Genomic DNA, 26,402 nt, shown 5'->3' with positions numbered 1-26,402 from the left:
CATAACAAAAGATACAAAAGTATCTATCTATCTAGGTATAGATATTTTGTGCAAAAAAAAGAGACCTATATATGCAGAGGATACCTAGATAGATACCAGGAAAAAATCATTTCCTCTTGGATATATTCATTCAGGCGTATCCGTAAAAAAAAAAAATATTAAACTATCATCCTCTACCGAAAAAATATGCAAGATACCTACCTCGCTTTTTCTATATAGAAGATACTTTTGTATATATGTTTGATATTAATATTTTTTTTTTCATATTTTTGTTATGCCTGCGATTTAGTAGGCGTAGAAAAGTGCCTACAGGCTACGAGAGGAATATGAACAAAAAAAAAAAAAAAAAAAACGAAAAAACCCACCGATAAGAAGTTTCTGCCCCAATCCCAACTACTGATAAAATGTATAGGCATAAAAAACTCTGTTTTGTTGAGGGTTTTTATTTGTTTCTCTCCATCCATACACATTTTACCGTCGTCAGTCGTCTTACCTCTCGCCTCGTATATGTCACAGGGGGTTTCTGATATCATAACTTAACAAAACATTGACGACCTCCATTTTTTTTTTTTTTTTTTTTTTTTTTTTTTTCTTTCATATCTTATATGTATGTATGTATGGCAAACACATATCTCTATCTCGACAGAGGTATAAGGTATAACTAATAAATAAGACAACACCCTTTTCTTATTACCAAATCGTAGATAAGTTTTTTTTTTTTTCATTTTTCTTGCTTTCTTTTCTACTGTTTTTTATCACCACAGGTTAAATGAAAGAAAAACCGTCACTCTCTCAAACTATATGAAGATTTTCTCAAAACGAATATAAACACCATAGAGCCCTTTTGGAGTGGTGTGGTCAATTGGCTACGGTTGTTAAAGAAATGTGAGGGTGCAGATAATAATAATAATTTCATATCTCAAAAAATTGTTGGCAGATATGTTGAAAAAATATTAGATTTTTTTTACTTTCTTCTCTTGTTACCTTTTGTTAAGAAAATAAAAAAAAAAATTATATCTTAAGGGGTCTTAGTTTTTGATATATACAATGTATAGATATATTTGAAGTCAGTGTTCATATATAATATGAAGTGAAGAAAATCCCCAAGAGGTTGACCATATCATCAAACACAAATTTTATTATCAAAAAATAGGGGGAAGTTGTGTGTTTTTTTTTTTTTGAGTATTTTATTTTTAGTTTATGAGGTTAGAAGCAAAATGGCAACTTAGGTAGGTTTTTTTTGTTTAGGGGAAATCAAAATGTGGGCTTTTATTGTAAGGTCAGTTTTGATAAGAATTTTAAGTGCATATGACTAAACAGAATGTGATGAAATTGCAAGAAAACAAAAAAAAAAAAAACTTACATAAATGGCGCCCAACAAATACAATTTTTATATTTACTCACTTGAGACTGCAAATTGTTTGCTTTGAATATTGCTGTTTGTAATAACAGTTGGGAATAAAAAAGAAAATATTTTATTTTCCAAAAAATACATGGTTCTAAATTGGGCGCCAGTTAAAAGCAGGTAGTTATTGTTTTTTTTTTATGAAATTATTAAACTTGGCTATGTTCTCACTAAATTAGCTTACGATACCGTTAATCTAACGATTTTTGTAAAACAAATGAAACTTATTAATACCTAATATATGAAGAAAACTAGGTTCCGCATTGGGCGCCATTTACCTACTTTAAAAACGAAAATAATAAAACCTTACCTTTGAACTGTTCTTAAATTGAAACTGCAGCAGTGAAATTGATTTTAAAATTAATAAATCAATTCATATTAAAAAAATAAATGCGTTTTAATACGTATAACGATTTTTACAACACAGAATTTTATCTTATTACCATTCCTAGATTATTGCACTAAATGGTCTTTAAAGCGAAATTTATTCATAATCAGTTCCTGCTAAGTTTTAATTCACTACTACTTCTCTCATAAATATTCAGGAAAACTTCATAATTCGTTGGCTTCGCGTTGGGCGCCATTTAATTTTATTTTACATATTTGAAAAATATGTTCTATTTGAGCTTCAAAACCGTTTAAAGTATGTTAACAAGATGTTCTAATATTGTAATTCATTCATTTACAATTAGTTATTTACGTTTAATTTATATCGATTAGTCACAAATTGGGCGCCAGTTAACTTTTTCTTTACTAAATAAAAAACACTTAGCTATTGGTTTGATTTTTAATACATCAGTTACAATAATATTAGAATAGAAATATCACAAATATGTTTTATTATCCGAAAACTATTTGATAGGGTTCGCATTGGGCGCCAGTTAACTTTTTTTTCCCCCAAATCGAAAATGTAGTATTTTGTAAGCTTCGAAATCGTTTTTCATTTATAGTAACTGATGTAAAATATTACCTACTAGTCCCTGCGTGTTGTTAAATGAAACAATTGGTTACACATTGGGCGCCAGTTAAGTAGCCAATTATATTGAAAAGGCTGTATTCGTTAATGTTTGCATCTTAACTAATCTATTATTGGTGAGTGTTTAAACTGATTTTTTTTTTTCATACTTATTATAACATACAAATCATACAAAAATTGTTTAGCTAGATGTAAAAAGGAAGCCTTACCGGAACGTGATTATATTCAAACAAAAGTTTTTTCCTAGTATGTAGGTAGTTATAATACGAAGCAAACAAATTTCATTAGAATGCTTCATTAAATTTATGAATCATGATTATTCCCAAAAAAAAAAATCATAATCTCTGCATCACTTGGTTCAAATGTATGCTTCATAAAACTATAAGGTATGTGTATTGTGTATACGACCCCCGCAAAGTCTTGTGTCTGGATAAAAATTGAAACAAAATGATTCACTAAAACAAAGCCAGTCACATTCGAATTTTCTGTATACGATTCATCTTCACTGATTTTTTTTTATGTATAACACAGAGTCCAAATTAAAGAGGGGTTATTACCTTTTTTAATGAAGGCCAGTGGAGGACTGAGGATGAAATAAAAAAAATTAATTTACCGCTCGATTTGAGTGTCATGAACGCACAAAGAAACTTGATAATTAAAGAAATTTGAGACATGAACCTTAAGAAAAAGATTCTTTTCAAGAGTTTTCAGTTGGGCGCCAGTTAATTCTTTTGTTTAATATTTCATCCCCATCTGTATTATTGTAAATTAAATATAAATATTTTAACTAACCTGATTAACGCCAGATGAATTCGGCGAATGCAACAGCTCGTGCTTATCAAGGAGATCACGATTTGGGAATGCAGCCGAACACTGAGAACACTGGTAAGGACCTGCCGACGAAGATGATAATCCCAACGACAACGACGATGTAGACGACGATGATGATGCCGTTGATGCACCACAATTGCCATTACCACCACCACCACCACCAACAACACTTCCACCATTGCCAACATTATGACCATTCAATGGACTTGTAGTTGACCGACTACCAGCCATGGCCATTGCCTCCGCTGCGGCCATGGCAGCTGCTGCACTCGCATCATAACCATTCGAGACGGCTGCTGTGGCCGAAGTGGAAATGCCAACGGCCAAAGCGGCCATTGCCATTGCATGATGATGATACTGCGAACTGAGATCGGTGGGTGGTGTGGTGCGTTGTGATGCGCTAGCTCCCGCCAGGGGTGAATGCGACGATGGTGCTGGAGATGTAGTTCGGCCACCAGTTGTTGGAATCAATGACAATGACGATGACATGGAGGAGGACGATGATGACAAGTGACAATTATTATTATTGTTGTTGTTATTGTTGTTGTTGCTAATACTATAGATTTTTGAATTGTTATTATTTTTATTGCTATTATTACTGTCGTTGTTGTTGTTGTTGTTATTGTTGCAATTGGTTAAATTGTTATTATTATGATTTTGTTTTAAATGTTGTGGTTGTTGTTGTCGACTGCTATAGTCAATTTCACGATCTATGTGATAGCCATTTGGTGGTTGATTTTCAAAGGCGAACTTTTCATGAGAATGTTCATTTTCTATATGTTCATGGAGGGCCTATGTAAAAAGAATAAAAAAAAAAACAACAACAATTTTTGTAAATTTTTCAAAGCAATCCAAGTGTAAAAAATGATAAATTTTTGACAAGTAGTTTATTATACTAACCTGAAAGCTCGATAACCGCTGATGACACTGCGGACATTTCATTATGTAGTCACCAATACCAATTCCACTACCGCCACTACCCTGCTGGGCTGTTGTGGCGGCCGATGATGCTTGACTGCTATCATCGTTTTTAATTTGGCTATGATGGTGTAAACTCGATGCCAGTGATGGAACTGTAAATAGAAAGAAAGAAAAAAATAAATTAGAATCAGTGTAAAGTTCGTAAATAAAAAAAAAAAAAAAAAAAAAAAAAAATGGCGCCCAACAAAAAAAATTTTTTTTTCTAAAATAAAAAAATCATATTTTGTTGGGCGCCATTTAAGTCCGTTATAAATAAACTAATTTAAGGCTAGTCATGGGTGAGAAATGGTTCACTTAATCTTAGTAAAAGTAAGAAGAAATGTATTCAACATTATGTTTAGTTCTTGGTTGGGCGCCATTTAGTAAAATTCAAAGAAACTGTTAGCCATACTCTGATATCTAATTTGAAATGTGAAAAAGGATGTACGTTTATCTTTATCAAATTCACTTGAAAAAGTATGAACACTTCGGTTAAAAATTTAAAATGGCGCCCAACAACAAAAAAAAAATTGTTCTAAATTGAAATAATTCATAGTTTTTTGGGCTGTTAATCTGTTAATTTGACAAACGTATAGGTCACTAGTTCTTGGTAAAAGTAGGCACTAAGCAGACATGCATTCGATGTTTTGTAAGGTTCTTAATTGGGCGCCATTTAATGAAAATTCAAAAAAAAAAAAAACTATGACTCCTATTCTGTTTTCTGATTAATGTAGAATGTTTACTTTTATGAAAACTATTTGAAAATGTAATAACCACTTTGGATAAAAAACATAAAATAGTCAAAATTGTGCCCAACAAAAAAAAATGTCTAAATTAAATTAATTTTTAGTTTTTTTGGGTGCCATTTAGTTCACTTTGAATAAACTTATTTAAATTTATTCACTGAACAAACATAGATCACTAATTCTTGGTAAAATTAAGTAGATTATAAGTAGGTTTTGGATTGGGAGCCATTTAGTAAAAAATAATAGCAACTATGTTTACCTTCATTTGATGTAAAAAAAAATATTCAAAATGTCGCCCAACAATGAACTATAATAATTTTTAATATAGAAAAACCTTCTCGTGATGATAATAATACACTTAACAAATAATCAAACAACATAACCTCACCGCCATCATCAATTAAGCACATCACACAGAAAAAAAAGGCTATCAAATATGAGAAACATTTCAGTTAATTGAACAGAATTATTTTATCTTTTTTTATTAATTTTTGTTTTTTTTTTTTTTTTTTACTTTGAAATGCTCACATTTTTTTTTCCTCGCGGCATTAATTAACTTGAAAGCCGGTAAAAGATATCCCCCATCATCATCAGGGTAACTATATCCCTGGCGGTATATATAGTTTTTTTTTTAAATGATTCGAAAACACACATAAAGTCATATTCCAGTGAAGGAAAAAAAAAAGAGAAGGGGTAGAAAAAAAAAGTAATCATCACACAAAAGATACAAAGATACGGTGATCTCATCGAAAAGCAAAACAAAAAAGAAAAAAACGAATCTCACATACAAGTCTGGCCTTAAAGTCTGACAAGACAGAGATCTTCACTTTTATATTCACTCTTGAGGCAGACAAAAAAAAATTTCATTTATTTTTTTTCTCAAAAAAAAAAAAAAAAAAAAAAAAAAAAAATTAAGAAAAAACGAATCTTTTTCGAGGTTCCGCGCTTATCTCGCAAAAGTATCTGTTAGATTACAAAAATGCCCTCGAATGGGCTTTTTTCTCAATTTATATACATTTTTTCTTCTTTCAAGAGGGCAAAAATTTTCAATTCCGATTCCTTCTTGATTATTATAAATTTTTTCAAGACTTGATTGTTTATATGGAGACTATAGATATGCTACTATATGGGCTGAAAGGCATGACAGCCACCATACGCGCCGCATGGTGTGTACCTTAATTTACGTCAATTAATCGCTTATTGTTGTGTTTTCTCTGTTGTCATGTGTGCTTGTACGGGCCATATACACCTATGAAATATACAAACACAAAGAAGAACTCGAACGCGAACAAAGTACACACTCTATATGTCATTTTGTGAGGGGTCATGATACGCGGACTCTTGTTTTCATTTCGCTATAAAAACGAACGCGCTACATATTTATTGGCGAAGGGGGATGTTTTCAATTCCATCCCATCATCATCATCATCGCATCGTTGTTGTTGTTGTTGTTGTTGTCGTCGTCGTATATTGCATATTACAGTGCAGTGCGTTGCCAGCGCCGCCGCCACTCTTCGATCGCCTGTATGTTTCATTAATTTTTAACGGCTGAGAACGTGCGGGTACACAACACTATAAGAGGAGACCTTAGATACAATTTATGAATATTTTTTTTTTCATTCTTTTTCTTCTTTTCAATTTGATGATGATGATGATGATGATGATTATGATGATGATGATGATTATTAAGGTAAAAAACTATGACATCGTCAATGATTTTAGTTCGTTGACAGTAAAGATATACAAACAATCAACGCACCGCTACATCATCATCATCCCTTGCCTTTTGCCTTCCTTTCCTTCTGCTCGCATTTTTCTTCATCAAACTTCTCTTTATAAGATATAACGAAAGTATCTTGAAGATGTATAATTTTATGAGATAAATGTTGCTTCTTTACTTTCATATGAGTGTATTGGTGTACCTATCCTATAGTGAATATGTGAGTACTTTATAAGATTCAAGAGTGAGATGAAAAGATATAAATTAATTGAAGTCTATTAACTTGCGGTGAGTAGTTTTTGTTGCGGGTTAGGTATATCTTTTATTATAAAGATATAGATATTATAAGTTGTGTTGTGTCGCGACAAAAGTTGTGCGTCTCTTTTGTACTAGATGTAGAATCTGTAGTAAATATTCACAGACTTTGTTAGTAAAGAAAAAAATATTACAATAAATACGTGATATGATGTGTTGAGAGATACATTTTTTTTTTGCATGACAAAGATGATTTAATAGCGATTCCTTCTTTTTTTTTGCATTTATTTTTGTGAAAAAAAAAAATATCTGAGTTTCCAATCAAGTGTATGGAAAAGATCACTTGGATGGTTAAATTTTGTTTGATTTGTTAAACCATGTGATGGTTTTGATGGAAAAGAGGTTGCTTAATTGGTCTTAACAGAAAATTTTAAATGATTTTTAGATGAAAGTTTAATCACTTCTTTATTCGGAAATGATTAGTTATCCGGATCGAAGGACCAATTTTTTTTTTAATTTTACTCATTGAAAAGGAACACTGTTGAGCTAAAATGACTCTCCTTTGTTTGTATTTAGTACTAAAAACAACTGCAAAAGCCAATTATAACCGCCTTGGAAATGATATATTATCCGGCTCGAAGGACCAATTTAAAGAAAATTACATCAATTGAAAAAGAGTTGCATGAAAAGCTGAATAGACCCTTTTTAGTTTGTTTTTAGTACAAACAACAAATTTTAAAAGTTTATATCATCCGATTTGAAGGATCAAACTATTAATATGTGATTTGCATCTGGATCGAAGGACCAATTTTCAGTTTTTCATTTGATTTCGATTTTGAAAAGTGGCGATCACTCGCATATTTTAAACTTTATAGTTTAAATCACTTTAGTTATAAGTGATATACCTAATGAACCTGGAAACCAAATTATTTTAAAAGTGATTTGAATTCGGGTCAAAGGACCAATTTTTATTTTTTTTTTCTTAGATTTTGAACTATTTAGTAAAACGACTTCCGCAAAAGTTAAAAAAAACTACAATTTTGAATATAAAACAATTTATAAAATGATATTTATCCGGCTCGAAGGACCATTTTTTTTTTGGTTTATTAGGTACCTATATTATTTTGGATTTGAAAAAAATTGATAAGACTCTTTTATTTCTGACTTTTTAGTACGAAGGACAAGCGTAATACAACTCAAAGGATCAACCTACTCATTTGATTATCAAGAATCTGCTCGAAGGATGATTTTTAGTTTTTTTTTTTTTACAGCGAAATGGATATGACTCTTATATTTTAAACTTTTTATGTTCAAACGGCTTTTGTAATATTTAAAAGGGATTAAGATCCAGCTCGAAGGATCAATTTTTTTCTAGTTTTAATTTTTAATTAGAAATATGGCTTTGGTTTGAATTTTAAAGATGTCTTGTTCAATAAAAAACTTAAAATCTTTGCTGGATGTTTACAAGAATGGATAGAAAAACTAAATAGTTTCAAAAATGTTTATAATAAGTCCGGGGATCTATGAGCTGATTAATATTTTTTTTAATTATATACTAAGAAATTATTGGAACTGGAGCTTATGAACTCAACACTTTCAATTATTTCTCACATAATTCGGGTCAAAAGGACCAAATTAAATTTAACCAAGAAGGACAATTTAATTTATATTCTCTATAAGCATAGAGTCGTTAAACTTAAAAACATTATTACTTAATTGCATTTTCAAAATATTTCTAATTACAAAAAGACCATAAATTCTGCAATCCTTCATTAAAATAATCATAAATAATAATAATGAAAATATATTATGTAGAACCGCAGTTAAAACTCAAGAAAAAATAAATAAAAAAAAAAAAAAAAATTACGTCAATGCGTTTTATATTTTATTTAATTTTCACCAGATGTTATAGTCCACCTATATCACACAACTCACTTAACTACAAAGTTCCTGAGATCGTAAAAGTCCAGGCAGAATGAGAGTCGTAATATTTTTTGAACGATAAAATCGTAAAAAAATTTTTTAGATGCTAATTTTAAAATAAGAACAAAAAAACAAAATGGAACACCCAAAAGGTGTATGCTGTCTAATTAAATGAGTTTAACATTAATTTTTTTTTTTATTCTTAAAATGTTGACAAGTATTTTATTGTTTTTTGTTATTTTTTTTTTTTTTTTGGTGTCATGTTGACCTATTAGATGTTTTGCAAAATAATGCCAAGAACAAGAAACACAAAATGTATTATAAAACATCTAAAGAATTTGTATTTTTTTTTTTCTTTTATTTTTTTTTATTTTTCTTTGAACAAAATACTAGATGTCATTCAAAGTTTTATTACTAAATGAGTATCTTGTAGTTTATTGTTTTGAATATGTTTTTTTTTTTTTTTTTTAGTTTTAAAGAAAATTTATATCATGCACAGTTCATAGGGCACATAGCTTTCATAATTTTAAATGTTATTATTATTATTTTTTTTTTTGATATTTCAAAAACAATAAACTTAAATCTTGATTGTTTGCGTCTATTGCGTTGAAATTTTAATATCATTCGTGTGTAGTTATATTATAACAGACAAATATACACTGCCGCTCATCTGAATAGGTTCACATTTTAGTTCATTTTACATTTGGCCTGTCTTGGTATTTAATGCGATGGCACATCTTTTTTATGTATGTAACGAGAGAACATCTTTATGCGCTTAGTTTAGGAGAAAAAAAAATGTTTTGGGGCCTACCGTTCTTCTCACACGGTAGCTAGACCAAATCTAGTCATAAAATCAAGCATATTTTTTGGCTCATCTGAATAGGTTCAAAAGCAAAAATGTTAATAAATGATGAGTTGCATGGGTCTGTTGGACTCAAAATTGTGTCTGTCAATAAATCTGATTGTGTATAACCTGTAAGGATGAAAACGGGTCGTGAAAAATCTTAAGGCGCGGAAAAAATGTGGAAAATAAAAGAATAATTTGAATTAGACTGAAACCAACGATGCATTGGGACAAAAACAAACACAAGTTAAAATTTAGTAAGCAGTTATTTGCGCAATATCCAAGGGTATAGAAACAACATTAAAAGTCGATGTAACTCAGTCACAACATGGGCCGATAGATGTGCAATGATCAGAATAGCATGACTTCGAGCTAAAAATTAAGCTGAAAACCGGTATAAAATGCAGTTTAACGACGGCAAAACGGGTTGTCAGAAGTGGTAAACATTTGAGGAGAACAAAACCACGCAAAAATTACCACTTTACAAACCACGAACAGAAACTCACCTCCATAAAAAAAAAATTGTCGTGAAAGTCGAATTTGCTATTTCCTCATACAAAACTTTTTATCTGCAATTTCAAACAGAGTTTTTTTACTATTGGAGGTGAGTTTCTGTTCGTGGTTTGTAAAGTGGTAATTTTTGCGAGGTTTTGTTCTCCTCAAATGTTTACCACTTCTGACAACCCGTTTTGCCGTCGTTAAACTGTATTTTATACCGGTTTTCAGCTTAATTTTTAGCTCGAAGTCATGCTATTCTGATCATTGCACATCTATCGGCCCATGTTGTGACTGAGTTACATCGACTTTTAATGTTGTTTCTATACCCTTGGATATTGCGCAAATAACTGCTTACTAAATTTTAACTTGTGTTTGTTTTTGTCCCAATGCATCGTTGGTTTCAGTCTAATTCAAATTATTCTTTTATTTTCCACATTTTTTCCGCGCCTTAAGATTTTTCACGACCCGTTTTCATTCTTACAGGTTATACACAATCAGATTTATTGACAGACACAATTTTGAGTCCAACAGACCCATGCAACTCATCATTTATTAACATTTTTGCTTTTGAACCTATTCAGATGAGCCAAAAAATATGCTTGATTTTATGACTAGATTTGGTCTAGCTACCGTGTGAGAAGAACGGTAGGCCCCAAAACATTTTTTTTCTCCTAAACTAAGCGCATAAAGATGTTCTCTCGTTACATACATAAAAAAGATGTGCCATTGCATTAAATACCAAGACAGGCCAAATGTAAAATGAACTAAAATGTGAACCTATTCAGATGAGCGGCAGTGTATTACCTACATATTTAAAAAAAAAATATTCAAAAAAATATATTTTTTTAGCTTAATTTGTAGGCTACTAGCGAGCTATTTGAAATTTTTTTACACCCACTCGGAACAGGTGAATTCAAAGGCGCAAAAATATACAACAGATTTGATAGGTAGAATAGATAGATAGATAAATATCTTGGAGATGAAAAAAAAAAAACACTGAATGAGTTTTATTAATTTTCTTTTAGGTGAAAGTGATAAATTATTTGCCATTTTTTTGGTTTTCAAGTTTTTTTTTTAGCTTTCAAATGTAACAAAAGCTAATTTTTTTTTCTCTGAGTTTCATTGTCAACTTTAACGACTTTTATTCGGTTGTTAAACTGACATTTTAATTAATTCCAGTGACATATGATTTATTTAATAGATTAAGACTTTGATATTTTTTTTTTTGATAATATATGTTGTTGGATTTTTGTTTGTGTTGCTTCTTGTTGTTGATTAAATTTTTTTGAAAATTTTTAGGACATGCAAATTTTTTATGTAAATTTTTGTGGTATTTCAACTAATTAAAAATATTAATTTAAGCATTTTGTTTAAGAAAGTCATATTTTTTTAATAAAGATTTATTATCTAGGTTGCAAATAATATAAAAATGCATTTTTGCTTTATTTTTTTTAATAAAATGTATTTATTTGTTAATTAAAGATTTTATGGCTTTTAATCAAGATAAAATATTAAAATGCACACAATATAAACAAAATAATACTGATCAATAGATTTTGAGACTTTTTCTCGAATTTTTGATGCAAAAATAATCAATTATCCGGTTCGAAGGACCAAGTTTTTAATAAAAAAAAAAAAAAATTTAAAACAGATGTTTTTATTTAGATATAAACATTTTAAAAATTAAATCAAACAAGAACTAAGAAATGTTTAAAATATTCGGCTCCAAGGACTGAATTTCTTTCTTTCCAGAATTTAAGATTTTAAAGATTTAAAAAAATTTGATCCTGAAAAGTTCTGAAAATATTTAATTTTTAGATTGCCTAGAGATATTCCAGTTAGCTTTATCCGGGGCGAAAGACCAAATGAAAAAATGGAAAAACACCTTATATTTTCTCTGTTTTCGTTTATATGTTGAAAGAAGATATCCTTCGATAAAAAAAGACTGAATTCTGTTCCTCAAGGAATCAATTTGGAACCACATAAAATCCAGAAGCAGACAACAGTCCAAAATGAGCATATTCAATGATCCACTCACTATGAATCATTTAATTTAATTTTACTCATCGAATCTTAAGGCACAAGCCGTGTCTCATCATATCTATTTTAAAACAACTTTTGAAATAATTATTAATTTAAATTGATGAGTAAACAATATATTTTTACTGTTATTAATTTTTTTTGTTGTTGTTGTCTTAACAGTTCCATCGAATAAATAAACCATCACAATTGGAATAGTAAACAGAATGTAATACGTGTACTCGCATATGTGTGGAAATTGTATCTCATTTGTAGAAATTATAGGCAGATTTTAATTAACATAAATGAAAACAATATCTTCAACTAGTAAGGGCCCCAATAACAATACAAAAATTAAAATTTTCACGCAGTAATTTTAATACTAAAAGTCAAGCTTTGAATGTATGTAGTTGCTTTACACTTTAATGATTGAGGGTTAAACTCAATCTTGTAAATAAGACTAAAATTCTTAAACGTTGATTCAAATACAAAAAGACTGAAATTTCTTTCAATCGGTGATTTATCCGGCTCGAAGGACCAAATAAAAAAAGTTAGTTGTTTTAAGATCATTTAAGTTTTCTTCTGATATAAGTTAAGTAAAAGTCCAAAACATCAGAACTTAAGGAACAAATATTGGTATATTTGGCTCGAAGGACCAAAAACTGCAAACTCTCTTTTTAGTGACTTTATTGAAAATTAATGGTTCTGCTGTTAAATTCTCAATCATAAGCTATTTATATAAATCTAACAGATTATAGTACCTAAATAAATGTGTGCATAAAAAATCTATTGAGTAAGTCCACTTAAAAATAGCTCACTCAGTGATTTTTTTTTTTTTCAAAAAACCAACATCAAATTCACCTGAAATTTATCTACCACACATCCTCATATTGATATATTCAGGCTATCTAATCAATCTAATTTTTACGACTACATCATTTAAATACATTTTTGTTTCATTTTTTTTTTTTAGATGCGCTGCGATAGATGTTCATTCATCCCACACAATTCAACACCCCTCTTCAATAGATCATTTAATAAAACTTAACGTCAGCATGATTGTCGCGCTTGTATATTGTAATAGTTTCAATGTTGTTGTTGTTTTTTTTTAATTTTATTCCTGATGACTGCTTGTTAAGAGAAAACAAAATACATTCATAGATATATATTTAGTGTGTGTAACGATGCTCTTCAATCTAATTAATTGCCCTTTCATTGAACACCCAACACTAAAGTCGTTCGTCGTCAGTCGGTCGGTTGTATCTATATTTTGTCACTATATGTTATAATTTTTTCTATTTTTTTTACCGGTATTTTGTTTTTACATACACCTTGATCATCAATTGGGAACAATTTGATTTATGCATTTTTTATAGTTTTTATTTTTTTCGCCTTGTTTAACCGGGATGATGCAGTAGTACTTTTATAGGATACGCAATCTACACACAACAAAAAAAAAATACTATAATGCGTGCATGTCCCAAAATAAACTTCAAATGAGTTTAAAAATTTTCAAGGTAATCATCATTTTAAAAATGTAGTATCTCATGTGACATAGAAGTTGTTTTGTATATTTTGTTGATTCTTGCAAAACATCTGAAGTCAAGTAACATCAGACATCTGAGGATATGTTAAGCATCAGAAGCTATAAAATTCTCACACACTGAGAGAGAAGAGTTTTTATTGGGATAGATTTGGTGCGTCAGTCGTCTATAAATGTATCTTCTATATCTATACTGTGTATCCAAGCTGTGGCATCCTTTGAATGCCACTTCGACCCGACACTGCAGAAAAATCTAAAAATATCAACCAAAATGCACCTTTTCCCTTTGGCAGACTGTATTGACTGCATAAGGCAGCCGCCATACAGTACCTACTTTTTTTCCCTGCACCATCACCGTCGTCATCGTCATCGGCTGGCCATCACCACATCATCTGTTATCAAGGGCGCACTATGGTGAAGGAAAGGCCCAATATCAAGAAAAATTTCATTGATTTTAAGATAATTTTCGAAAAAGACCCAATGTTTTAATGAAATTCGAAGTCTTAAACCTCGAAATTTCGAAGATCAAACCAATTTTCTGGAAAAACGAAAATCAACAAAAATTTGATTAAAGAAATTTTTGAATTTGAAATTTCGAAGATCAGGTATATTCTTCTAAACAAAATAAGTCAAAAATATTACATATTTTGAAATGCGATCCTAAAGTCAATCAAATTAAAAGTCAAAAAATACTTTGACTTGGAGATTTCGAACAACAGGCTAATTCTTCAAAGAAACAGTTGAATTTTCAGTATTTTTGAATTTTGATTCAAGTGTCAAAGAAATTTTTGTAAATAATGTCATTTGTTCAACAAATTTCGAAGTTAGCTATTTTTCGACTTCAAAATTTCGAAGAAAATTAAAAAAAATAAAAAGCAAATCTTCATCAAATTTATATTCGAAAAATGTTTAGCTTCGAATTTTCGAAGATCAAAATATGTGTAATTTAATATCTTAAAACAAGTTTTAAAAAATAGCAGTCTATTTGAAGTTCGATCAAAGTGTCAACAAAATTCTAAGTTAAAGAATTCTTTTACTTGGAGATTTCGAACATCAGACTCTTTTCTAAAAAAAAAAAATAAAACAAGAAATGAGCCTTTTCAGTGTTTCTTAAGTTCGACTCAAGTGTTAAAAAAATTCGAAGTCAAAGAAAATCTACACTTCGAAATTTTATAATTCGATTCAGTTGTTCAATAAAATTCGATGTCAAAATTTTAAAATAAACTATTTTTCAAAGAAAAATTAACAAAATGTTAAGGGTTTTCGAATTCCAATTTAGTGTCGATTAAATCTTTAATTTCGAATTTTCGAAGATCGAAATATATGTGTTATTTTATAACTTAAAACAACTTTTCAAAATTAAAAAAATTCTTTTTAAAATTATTTGTTGTAAATTGGAGTTACCGCCTTTTCATATTGATACCAAATCCGCCCCTGTCTATATACCTACTCTGATTTTGTGAAGTTCTTCGAAACATCGTATATTTTTATAAAAGAAGAGTATGGTATTTAGTTGGAAAAAGGTGTAAAGTATCTAAAAATACATCTTTTTTTTTGTGTGCCGTTTTGTGCTCCAGCTGCGAAAATCTATAGACACACATTGATTGCAATTGCAACACACAACATATGCTAAGTTAACATACGTAAATATCTCTACACACACATGAGATACGTTTATTTGTGTATATTTGTAAGTATTAAATCCTTTGCTTGTCACGATAAAGTATCTAGAAATTTATTACACTTGGATTGGTTTTAAATAATCAAAAAATAAAACAAAAAAAAATCCCCAGTTGATACAACATTTTCTAAAGCCATCGCAATAAAATCATATGAAAAGCTGTTGGTTTTGATTTTTTTTTCTCATTTTTTTTTTGAATTTAAAATTTATGATGTTTTAAGCGAAGAAGACAAAATTTAAACGATCGTTCTTTGGACAGACTAGATCGGTCCCATGAGACTGAAGATAGATCATGGAAAGACGCCATACACATTCAACCAAAAATATATACACATCCTATATCTATTAGATTAAAATACTAAAAGCATTTTTGTTCCACCTCATTTGCATTAAAGGTATAATTTAATTATAAAATATACAAAAATTCATGACGAGAAATTATTATAATATTCTTTGTCAGGTGAAGTTTTTTTCTTTTTTCTTTCTACTTTTTTTTTATTTTAGAGGAAAATTCAAAAGAAAAGCCAACATCCTTAATTGTCGACGTAAAATTAAACGATAAATATTAATTTTAATTGCGTAAATTTATAACACTTGGGCAGGTAAGAATATGCAAAAATCTTGGCAACAAAAACTGTCTTCGTCGTCGTTGGCCGGAGACGACAAAATAGATGATAAAATTTTGTTTTATTTTTTTTGTTGTTTTATAAATTTGTAAGTCATTTAGATGAGAAAATTCAAATATGTATATATAAAAAAAAATTATAACTGAGAGGAAACTGTGTGTGAACATGTGTCATGGGTGTGAAATTGTGAATTAAGTTAAAAGAAAGGTGATTTTTTGATTTTTTTTTTTTATTGTTTGAGTTGAAATAATTTTTGCAATATTTGAGATTTTTTTTTTGTTTTTGGTATTTGTGAATGATATGTTGTCAGGTGGAAAATGACTTAGTAAATAACTGTTTAATGTCATGGGAAATTACTTTGTTGAAGGATATTTTAATGGTAGAATTAAATGCGATAGAATTTATTTGTTAAATTTGGCAATATAATATTAAATTTTTGTGAAATTCCAAGACTTTGAGTCACAGGACTAATAAGACAGGATTAATAAGACAAACAAATACACATAATAAAATGGTATTATTACCCTTCTATTGACAAGTGATTTGGATTTCTGTAGAGTGTATTCATTTAAACTGACTTGTCACACCCGTAACTGTGCTAAAACTAATATTTTCATAGTTGTCACTGTGGTAGGGTCTGGATATTATTTTTCAGATATATTTTCTGCAATATTTGTGCCTTATAAAAAAATAATTCCTCATTCGGCAATTAGATGTTTTTATGTCACGCCCGTAACACGACTTGATTGGATATTGAAACTTAGTTAATTTATTATGCTATGACGATTTCTTAATTTATAATATAGATAGTTTTGAATAAAGGATAAATCCCTAAAACTGTCACATCTGTAACTATGGGAATCCACTTAATGATGATGTTGTAAGATTATTGTATAGAAATATGACGATTTCAAGAATTCTGATACGATCCAGGCGCGGATCCAGAAATTTTGTTTGGGGGGGGTCATAACTCTTTAATCTCACTGACCGAGATGAAAAAAAAAGACAACCAAATTCAAATTTTTATAAATATGTTTTTAATTTGAACAAAATCATTTACATATAAATCATTTACATATAAATTATTTATGTACATATAAATTATGAAAACTTAACAAAAAAAAACAAAAAACTTAGTTGAGATTGTGTATTGGGCTGGAATTGTTTACCATTAAAAGGTCACTAGAGTTGGTATTGTTTTTACATTTGAATAAACCTTCACTTTTGGCTTCGAAAGATATTTTTTGGTATTTTAAAAAAAATGTAGGTATTCTATATTTATTTTAAAATATGATAGGTAAAGGTAATTAGAAGACATAACATAGCTTTAAATTTTCTTAAAAAAAAAATAAATAAATTAAAGAGAGATAAACTAAACAAATGTGATGTGTTTGTTACGTGGCTAAGGCAAAAAAGTGACAATATGATTGATGTTAGGAAAGTTATGATTTTTATCTGCATATGCATATGCATTCAAATAAATCGAAATTATTTTTTTTTTATTTTGTACTCCAAAAAATCGATTGCTAGACACCTCTAGAATATGCACACCAAATATGAACTCTTTATATTAATGGGAAGGTCCTCTGCTTCGCAATTTTCCATTTTTACATCAAGCTTTTACAAAAAAAAATCATTTTTATCATTATCATTAATGACTTTTTAGCAAATTTCTTTACAAATTCTTGAAGGAAATTGAACGCTCTAAAAAAGGCGCCTTGAACAATTTTTTGTTTATCTAACCGTTTAATATATATTTGAGGTCCAAATATCGAGAAAATCTTTAAAAATTCGTATTTTGTGCTTAATTTTTTAACAAATTGAATGAATATAATCAAACGCATAAGACATATTCTTGTAAGAAACAGATTGCTCCACAAAAAAGGTCTTGGTAACTTTTTTCATTTATCTAACCATTCTAAAGATGTTCGAGGTCAAAGTTAAAATAAATTATAAAAACATTTTTTACTTTTAAAAATTTTCCAGTTCACTAAAAATTTATTATTTTCAAATTACCAAGATGTATTCTTGTAGACGATTCAACGTTCTACAAAAAATTCCTTAACATCAAATTGATTGTTTTAACTGTTTAGAAGATATTTGGATGATTTGGATACGTAGAGAGCTAATTTTTTTTTTAATTGTAGATAATTTAAAGGACTACAATAATATTTTATTTTAATAGCCAATACTTGCAGCGTTTGCAAAATAATAAGGCAAGAATTTGCTAAACAAAAAAACGACTTTGATTTAATATTACTTATTTTTTATTTGTTTCAAAAAAAAGATTGTGCACTAAATTGATAGAAAATGTTGTAACGAACAATTCATTTCTTTATTTTTTGCCGTAGGACATTCTGAAGTCGAGTTATTCCCAAAAAACAATATTTTTGGGTGTTTTTGCACCGGTTTTGCATGCGTTCATTTATCAATAGTTCGGCTATCGTTCATTAAGTTATTAAAAAAGCAAAAAAAAAAAATTTAAGAAAAAAAAAAACCTTGTGCATTTATACATTCCACATGTATCCACTTTAACGCCCAATCCACCACCACCGAACGTCAGCTACCGCAAATGTGCACTTCGAACATCAATCATTTTATTCACGGATGACAAGTAGTTGTATTCTTAATTTTTCATTATGAAAATCACTCATTACACGGTGCAGTTTTCCTTCCTTGAACAAGCAAGCAAGCAAGCGCACACACAAAAATATATAAGCACTCATATTATACCCAAGGATTTAAAGTGAAAGAAAGAAACGAGTGATAGAGATAGATAGATAAAATACAATCTATGTGTACCTAACTACTATAATACAAAGCCCCATAAGATGATTAATTATACCCGCCCTATATTCATTCAACTTTTTCCTCTCCAAGGAATATACAACAAGAATAAAGCAGTATAATGAATCATATTGTACATCTTGGCTTGGCTCTGATGCTGATGGCTGCTCTGCACTGCATCAGATTAATATATACAAAAATATTTCCGCTTAACACTTAAAAATGCTTTAATAAATTAATAAAACAATTTACAAAAACAAATTTTTAAGTTAAATTTTAAACAAATAATAAACAAATTTAATTATCAAGTTAACATGAACTCATACATCATTTATACATTATAACAACCATAAAACATGTTGATATTGGTGTAGTTATTCGGTTTTTATTTCGTTCAATCAAATACAAAAAAAAAAAAAAACCAACAAACATAATTAATTATCAAACACAACACAAAACAAAACAATTCACACATAATTTTTTTGTTGTTTTATGTTATTCATATTCTTATTAGATTCTTAAAAATAATACAACAATTTTTTATATATTAGAATGAAATGTTTATTAAAATTTAAATAAACAATCTCGACATTAAACTGAACGAAGCATTTTTCTTCAAAAAAAAAAAAAAAAAAAAATAAATTTTTATGCAAAATTGATTGCTTCAAATTTTGTTTTGTTGATTTGAAACCAATGAAGTCGATAAATCATAAAACCGATTTTTTTTGTTTTTAAAGTGAAAATCATTTATTTACGTCATATTTAGTTATTGTTTTTTTTTTTTGTATTTGTTTATTTAAAATAAAACCAATATTAACTGTCAGGTGAAGAAAACATAAAAATACAAGACAAGTTTTGCTAACGATACATTTTTATGAAGTTGTAGATATTTTGCAACATGCGGAATTCTTTATCCTCAATTTATGATAAACAATAAAAATCCAGACAGACAACAACAAAATACATATATACAAAACAAGAAAATACAGAAAAAAAAAAAAATAAAATAAAAAACAAACAAAACAACATCAATGACAAATGAACGAAAGTAAATAATTCTGAACGGGGAATTTAGTTTTGATTGATTGGACCACTTGCAACAACTTAAAAAAAAATCCAAAGCAGAGGGCACCAGCATCACACAACGAAGCAAAATGTGAACGAACCATAACGAACAATGATGGCGGGCAACCACTCTCTGGCTACCGTTACAATATAACCAAAGTCATAATGGGTGATGGTGGTGGTGATGACGCCATCGGATTATGAAGTCGTAAAAACATTTAGTTCTGAGGTGATATTTGTTAAAGAATTCTTATTCTGTCAACGTTTTTTTTTTAAATTCATTCTTCGAAAATACTGCGTAAACTAATCGTTGACGTTGTTTTTGTTTGGAGTTTTTAGTAAAGATATGTGAGGAGCAAAATTTGAAAAAAAAAATGTTAATATGTTTTTGACTTAAGTTGTCGCAAAACATTGTAATTAATTTGTTTGAATGTTTAATTTTTTGTGTAATTCTTGGGCTATATTTGTGTGGAATGTTTTAAATTGAAAATGCTTTCGAGCCTTAAATTAAAAAAAAATTGTTCATTAAATTTCATTTTCATTAAAAAAAGAGGTTGTCTGTAAAGCCGGTTTACGGACGATAATTTTACGTGATAACGTCGTTAGAAAACAGGTTGTGTGCTTTTAAAATGAGCCATTTGAAGGGTTTACCTATTTATTTCAAACAATCATAATTTACAAGAAAAAGCTAAAAATAATACCTTTTTTCTTTTCTCATTACCTATATTAATTTTTTTTTTATTTTAAAAGCTCACAAAAAAAAATTATACCATTAAAAAGCCAAATATTTCTTCTAAATAATAAAACCATTTTTAAATTTTTACAATGAGCAAAAAGTATTAAAATAATTTATTTAAAACAATCATTTTCATCAAAAAAAGCAAAGAAAGCATGTAAATTTAGCTTCTCACGCTATTAAATCCATTTTTTTTTTACAATCTTTTACACCATCTGAAAGCTTATTGTCATAGCTAAAAATATATATATATAGATCAAGTCTATGAGGCATCTACAAAAAGAGCTAGAATTTTTTAAACTCGATGAAATTTCATCAAAAAAAGCAAAAAAACATTTATTTTTATGTTCTCATGCTATTAAATGAATTTTTTTCCTAACAACCTGTATACCATGTGAAAGCTTATTGTTTCACCTTTCAAATGACGTATCAATCTCATTTCAAAGATGCCTACAAGAGAAGTTAGAATTTTTTAAAGTCAACCATGTGGAATTTCCAGACTGAGATTACGGTACTTCCCACACTGGTGGCAGTTCATGGCGCAACAGATCTCCACTGGTGGTATGATGTTTTTCGCAAGTTTCTTGATTTAACATTGTGTGACTTGTAGTTAGTCTAGCGTTGTGTGTGATATACCAATTGAAAGGTAATTGTATCAGGATGCTCATAAATGTTTAATCAAATTTCTATCTGCTCTTGGTAAAAAGTTATAACCTGTTGAATTCTAAAATTTTATTTCACCGTTATCTCAAAATTGTGTTCACGAAAATGATTGAAATTTCGCACACATATAAAGAAAAAAAGGTAAAAATAATAAACGATGAAAATCAGTTAAAAACGGCCAAAAAACCTGTTTTCTTAAAATTTATTTTTCTCCGTATTCAGTCAAAACTCTTTTAACGATTCCAATTTTTTGCACATGTATGTGCATTTATCAGCCCTACATGTCCCATATAACTTGAGATTTTTTGAACGCTCCAAAAAAAAAGCTAATAATCAAAAACTGCCCAAAAATACCCCTAAAAAAGTAGGTATTTTTCAAAAATTCATATTTCGAAACGCAGTGTGTTGGAAAATAATCCGTATCAGACGCCTAATTTTTTTTTTCTTCATCTCACCTGGCACCTTTAGAATTGTTTAAAACAAAAAAATATAATAATATGTAGTACCTACAGTCTGTTTAATTTTAAATTCTTTTCTTCAAGATCCAGCTCGAAGGACCAAAATAAAAGATATCTTCGTTTTTACAAAAATATTTAGGTATGAAGATTAGATTTGCATTTTAATTGAAAAAAAAAAACAAAAGCTCTATCCGAAAAAAGAAGACGTTACAAAAATGTTGTTGGAATTGAAAAACATGAAAAACGTAGAAGTGCATGGATCATCACCTTGGTGGCTCCTGTTACGGTATTTATAGCATTTGCAGCAAATGGTAATGCAATTACGATGAGTTCGTCTACTTTCATTTTTTTTTTAAAGTGAAATACGTGGAAATGTAAAAATGCTGGCATATTACTTTTGCAAAGCCTTGTTTCACTTTCTTTTATTGAAAAACTTGGACTAGAAATATTTCGGTTCTATAAAATCAAAAACTAAAATGCAACTTTAAACCTTTCAGACTACCCATTTTTTATATCTTAAAACCTCCTACCCATATCTTCAGGTGTAAGTAAAGGTATACAAAACTTACATCCGTATATTCCTTCCCTTTATATTTGATACGGGATGATGAAATGTTTTCTTTTCCTGTCATCAAATTAAAAAAAGATTGTTTAGACCACACATGAGTTTTTATTGTATACCTTTGCTTTATTTTTCGATGCAAACAAAAGCCCATTCTACCCATCCTTATAACCATATCGACACACACGTCGTCGACGGCGTGTCTCATCATTTGCTTACTATTTCGCCGATAAACGCTCATATTTCGTTCGGTGGAAAATTTGCGCGTCAGTTTCAATAAAAATAATTTAAACGAAATCAAATCACACCGCAACAGCAGCAGCATCAGACAAAAAAGGAAAAGAAATCAACGTACACCTTCTTGCAACTGAGAAAAAAAAAAAACGAAATAAAGCCAATCCAGCATTTTACACACCGCCTGCATCCATATGTTGGCTCATTTATGACACAAAGGATGATGATGATGATGGGCCCGCCGCCGCCGATGAACGATGCGGCGATGATGTTGATGATAATGCATCTTATTATTTTTTACGCCTTTGTTCTCACCTTATCCTTTTTTTTTTTCGTTTAATTGCTTTAATAAATTCAAACAAGATAAAAAAAAAGGAAAACAAAAAAGGATTGATTCTGATGGCGCGTCGTCGTCGTGTGTAAATGATGCGTGTTTACACAATTTATTATAAATTTTTTTTAATCTGTTTGTATCCTCTGTAGGGAATTAATTTATAGGAAACAATCATCAAGTTTTTATACCTTTAAAACCCGCCATCACAAAGATATGATGATTGCTTATGTACACAAAAAGAAATAAAACAACAAAAAAAAAAAAGAAAAGAAATAAAGAAATATTTGCAAATAGTTTTATGTTCCCTCCCATGATTTTTTTTTTTTTTTTTGTTAGATAACTATTTCTTTTGGCACGGACGCACAATATATGTATTTTAATTTAGCTAATTTTAAAAACAAAAGCAACCATTTGATTGGTTTAAAAATTTATCTTCTTGTTGTTTCTCTCAAGTCAAGTTAACACGTGTTATCTATTTCATTGAATACAATTCATAGAAGACTACTGCCAACTTCATGTTGGGAGGTGACATAGTTTTTTTTGCTTGTTTTTATTTTTGCATTGAAAATAAAAAAAAAAATCACATCTCTAAGAGATCTCTGATATTTTTTTAAATTTTTTTTTTATTTGTGCCTGGTAACACCGACGCAGCTAATAATGAAGATATTTTTTCGTTAAATTATAGTTAATCGGTATAATTTTATTTCGTTCTTTCGTTAATTGTCAGCTGTCATTTTTGTATTCGTTCTTTTTTTAATCGTTACTTTTATTGTTTAGAGATGTGTTAACTGGAATCTCCAACAACTCGTTATTTATATTTTTTTTTCATTAAAAGTCGTTATATGATGTAGTTCCATTAAAAATAAACCTAATTTGAATATATCTATAATAATTGTCAAATACAACACAATATATTGATATTACTATGGTATTTTTTGTCGTCCAAAAAATTCAACACTAAATATCAACGAGTGCCTCTCTCTGTCTGTGTTGTAAATTTCAAATTCAACAAGAACTTAATGTTAACAGTTATTGGTGATCAAAAATAATTATTAATTGAAGGTGTCCACAGTATAATAAATTTTTCTTTGATCACACCCAAAAAATAGTGTGCTTTAACACACACAAAATATCATCGACATGGAGAAATAGATAAAAACATTTTCCTCGAAAGGAAAGAAAAATGTTATTTTTGAAATAAATTCAAATGTAAACAGTTTGTTATGTTTCTTTTTTTTTCTTGTTGGAAAATGCATACGCATTTTTTATTGAAAATAGGTGATACAAAATTATTATAGGGATTCGTTGTGTGTCTCTCTATTATACGCACGGACATTCAAATTTAACACCTTTGGGAAATAGAAATGGAAATGGAATTGGATACAAAATTGAAATGAGAACTGTTTAGTGATAGGTTTATGGTTTGTTTATATTGCTTGAGTTTGGAGGAGTTTGTTTGTTAGCTGGGGGTAAGATTTTATTGGAAATTGGTTTAAATCATCATTATGTGGTGAAAACAACTATCAGGGAGGTGTTTTGAGAATGATGTGTGGATGTGGGGCTTAATGGGTGATTGAACAAAAAAAAAAAAATAAAACAACCTCATTGAAAGTTTTAAAGTAACAGTTTTCAATAGAATTTTTAACAAAAAAGCAATTCTGTAATAACTACTAAGTGGCGCCCAACACCGAACGAACTTAGTTTTAATTTTAGGTGTTACGTAAGATAAATTCAAACAGGGTTCGAATACTCTGGGCATTTGAACAATAATTTAACTGGTTAAAAAATAAATGGCGCCCAACGCTAAACCAATCTTGAACGTTACAAAGTTATTTGGGAAACTGTAACCAATCATATCAGAAGATAAAATTTCCAAGAATAACATAATTGATCTGAATACAAGAGTAGATCCAACTATTGATATATTTGAGGTAAAAGGACATAAGCAATACTTGAAAAATTTATTTGCAGAATGTCTGTGGAGACGAAAAAAACCCTTTTTCAAGAGCTGCTAGCAATTTAAATTTTGAAGTGAAACAAAACCTCATTTAACTCAATTACAGCACGGTGTTAAAATAATTGGTAAATGGCGCCCAACGATAAGTCCTAATATTATCTTAATTGAAGTTGTAGCTGCTTTTCCTAATAGAAGGTTCCAAAGTCCTTATAACCATTGGCTTACATTCAATAAATTTTGTCTTACAGAGGGTCTACTTGAGGTCTAGCTTGGTGTTACTGACCTGACTAATTGAAGTATTTCCAGCACACAGGTAATCTTAAGAACTATTTTATCGAATGGCATGACATTTTAAAGTGTTAAAGCTTTTTTTTTTCAATCAAAATACCAATTAAATGGCGCCCAATGCCATATATTTAGGAGATAAATTTATCAATTGCTAATGCAATTCCAAGTTTAAACCATTACTATACTTTTAAAAGCATGCTGAATACCATCGTCCATTAGGATTTTAAACAAAATTACATGGCTCATAGATGGCGCCCAATGCAAGTTATGTGGGGTTACTTAAAATCAATAAATCGATAAATTATCCATTTTTAACAGCGATTCCGAGTTTAAAATCATTACTTTAGTTCTCGAAGCAAACTGAATTGTTACCTATCAAACTTCTTTAAAAAATAATTTCAAAGGTTCAAAATGGCGCCCAATGTAAGATATTTTTTTACGTAAGTGGGTCTACTTAAAATTTAAGTAAGTTCTTGGTTATTTAAGAACACTATTATTGCAATGCTATCATAAAACAACAAATTAGTTCCACCTTTGGACCCAACTTTCTACTAAATGGCGCCCAACGCACTACCTAATTAAAAATTAAATTCTATGAATATTTGCTTCTAGTTTCGCACACAAAATGACTAATTCATTATTTTCTATCATCGGTAAACATTCAAAAAGTCAGTTTTATCAATAAACAAACATATCCCTACAAATGGATCCTAATTAACTTATCTATTACCACTGTACAACAATAGGTTAAATGATGGTCTGGCACCTTTTTTTTCAAATAAACAAAAACAAGGTAAACAGGTATGTGTCACTTTTGTAAACCAACATACAAGTGTGTGCACTTTTCACCTCTAAACAATAACAATAATTTCTCTTACCTCAATTATCCCACCTACACCACAACCTGCACCCTTATTTTGGTATCAATTTAGGGTATCAACAAAAAAAAAATACAAACATTTATTGTTGTATCTCAATAGCATGCGCCATGATAAAGCCACGACAGGTATTCTATACCAAAGCCTCCTATAACAGGTAGATTTATATAGTCCCTCCTAAAGGATAATAATAACACAAGGACAGACCGCCCTATTTGTTGACTCTTTCCCTCTCTCTTAACAAACAAAAAAACAACATTGGAAACAAAAAATACAGAAGTTACGGCGCACAAACTGTTTAGACATGCTGTCGGCTTTTTTTTGGTAAAATGATTTGTGTTGTTATCATGCGTCGTTGTCGTCGGTGTAAAATTTTATACCTACCTACCTACAATAATTGTGGTTTCACCTGT

At 29.4% G+C, this 26,402-nt stretch overlaps 1 protein-coding gene across 1 annotated transcript in view; it reads right to left on the bottom strand.

Annotated features, from left to right (window-relative positions):
* The window catches only part of LOC129913232 (zinc finger protein 1), a 68,930-nt gene that overhangs the window by 33,001 nt on the left and 9,527 nt on the right, over positions 1-26,402 (bottom strand). Inside the window, exons 2-3 of the mRNA XM_055991815.1 lie at positions 4,113-4,285; positions 3,174-4,004 (exon numbers count right to left, since the gene is read on the bottom strand). Of these exons, the coding sequence (XP_055847790.1) occupies positions 3,174-4,004; positions 4,113-4,285 (1,004 nt within the window). The remainder of the gene's footprint in view (positions 1-3,173; positions 4,005-4,112; positions 4,286-26,402) is intronic.

The sequence above is a fragment of the Episyrphus balteatus genome, chromosome 3 (genome assembly GCF_945859705.1).
Source record: "Episyrphus balteatus chromosome 3, idEpiBalt1.1, whole genome shotgun sequence".
In the NCBI taxonomy this organism is placed as follows: domain Eukaryota; kingdom Metazoa; phylum Arthropoda; class Insecta; order Diptera; family Syrphidae; genus Episyrphus; species Episyrphus balteatus.
Note: the sequence above shows the minus strand (reverse complement) of the source record. Positions and strands in the feature narration are given on the sequence as shown.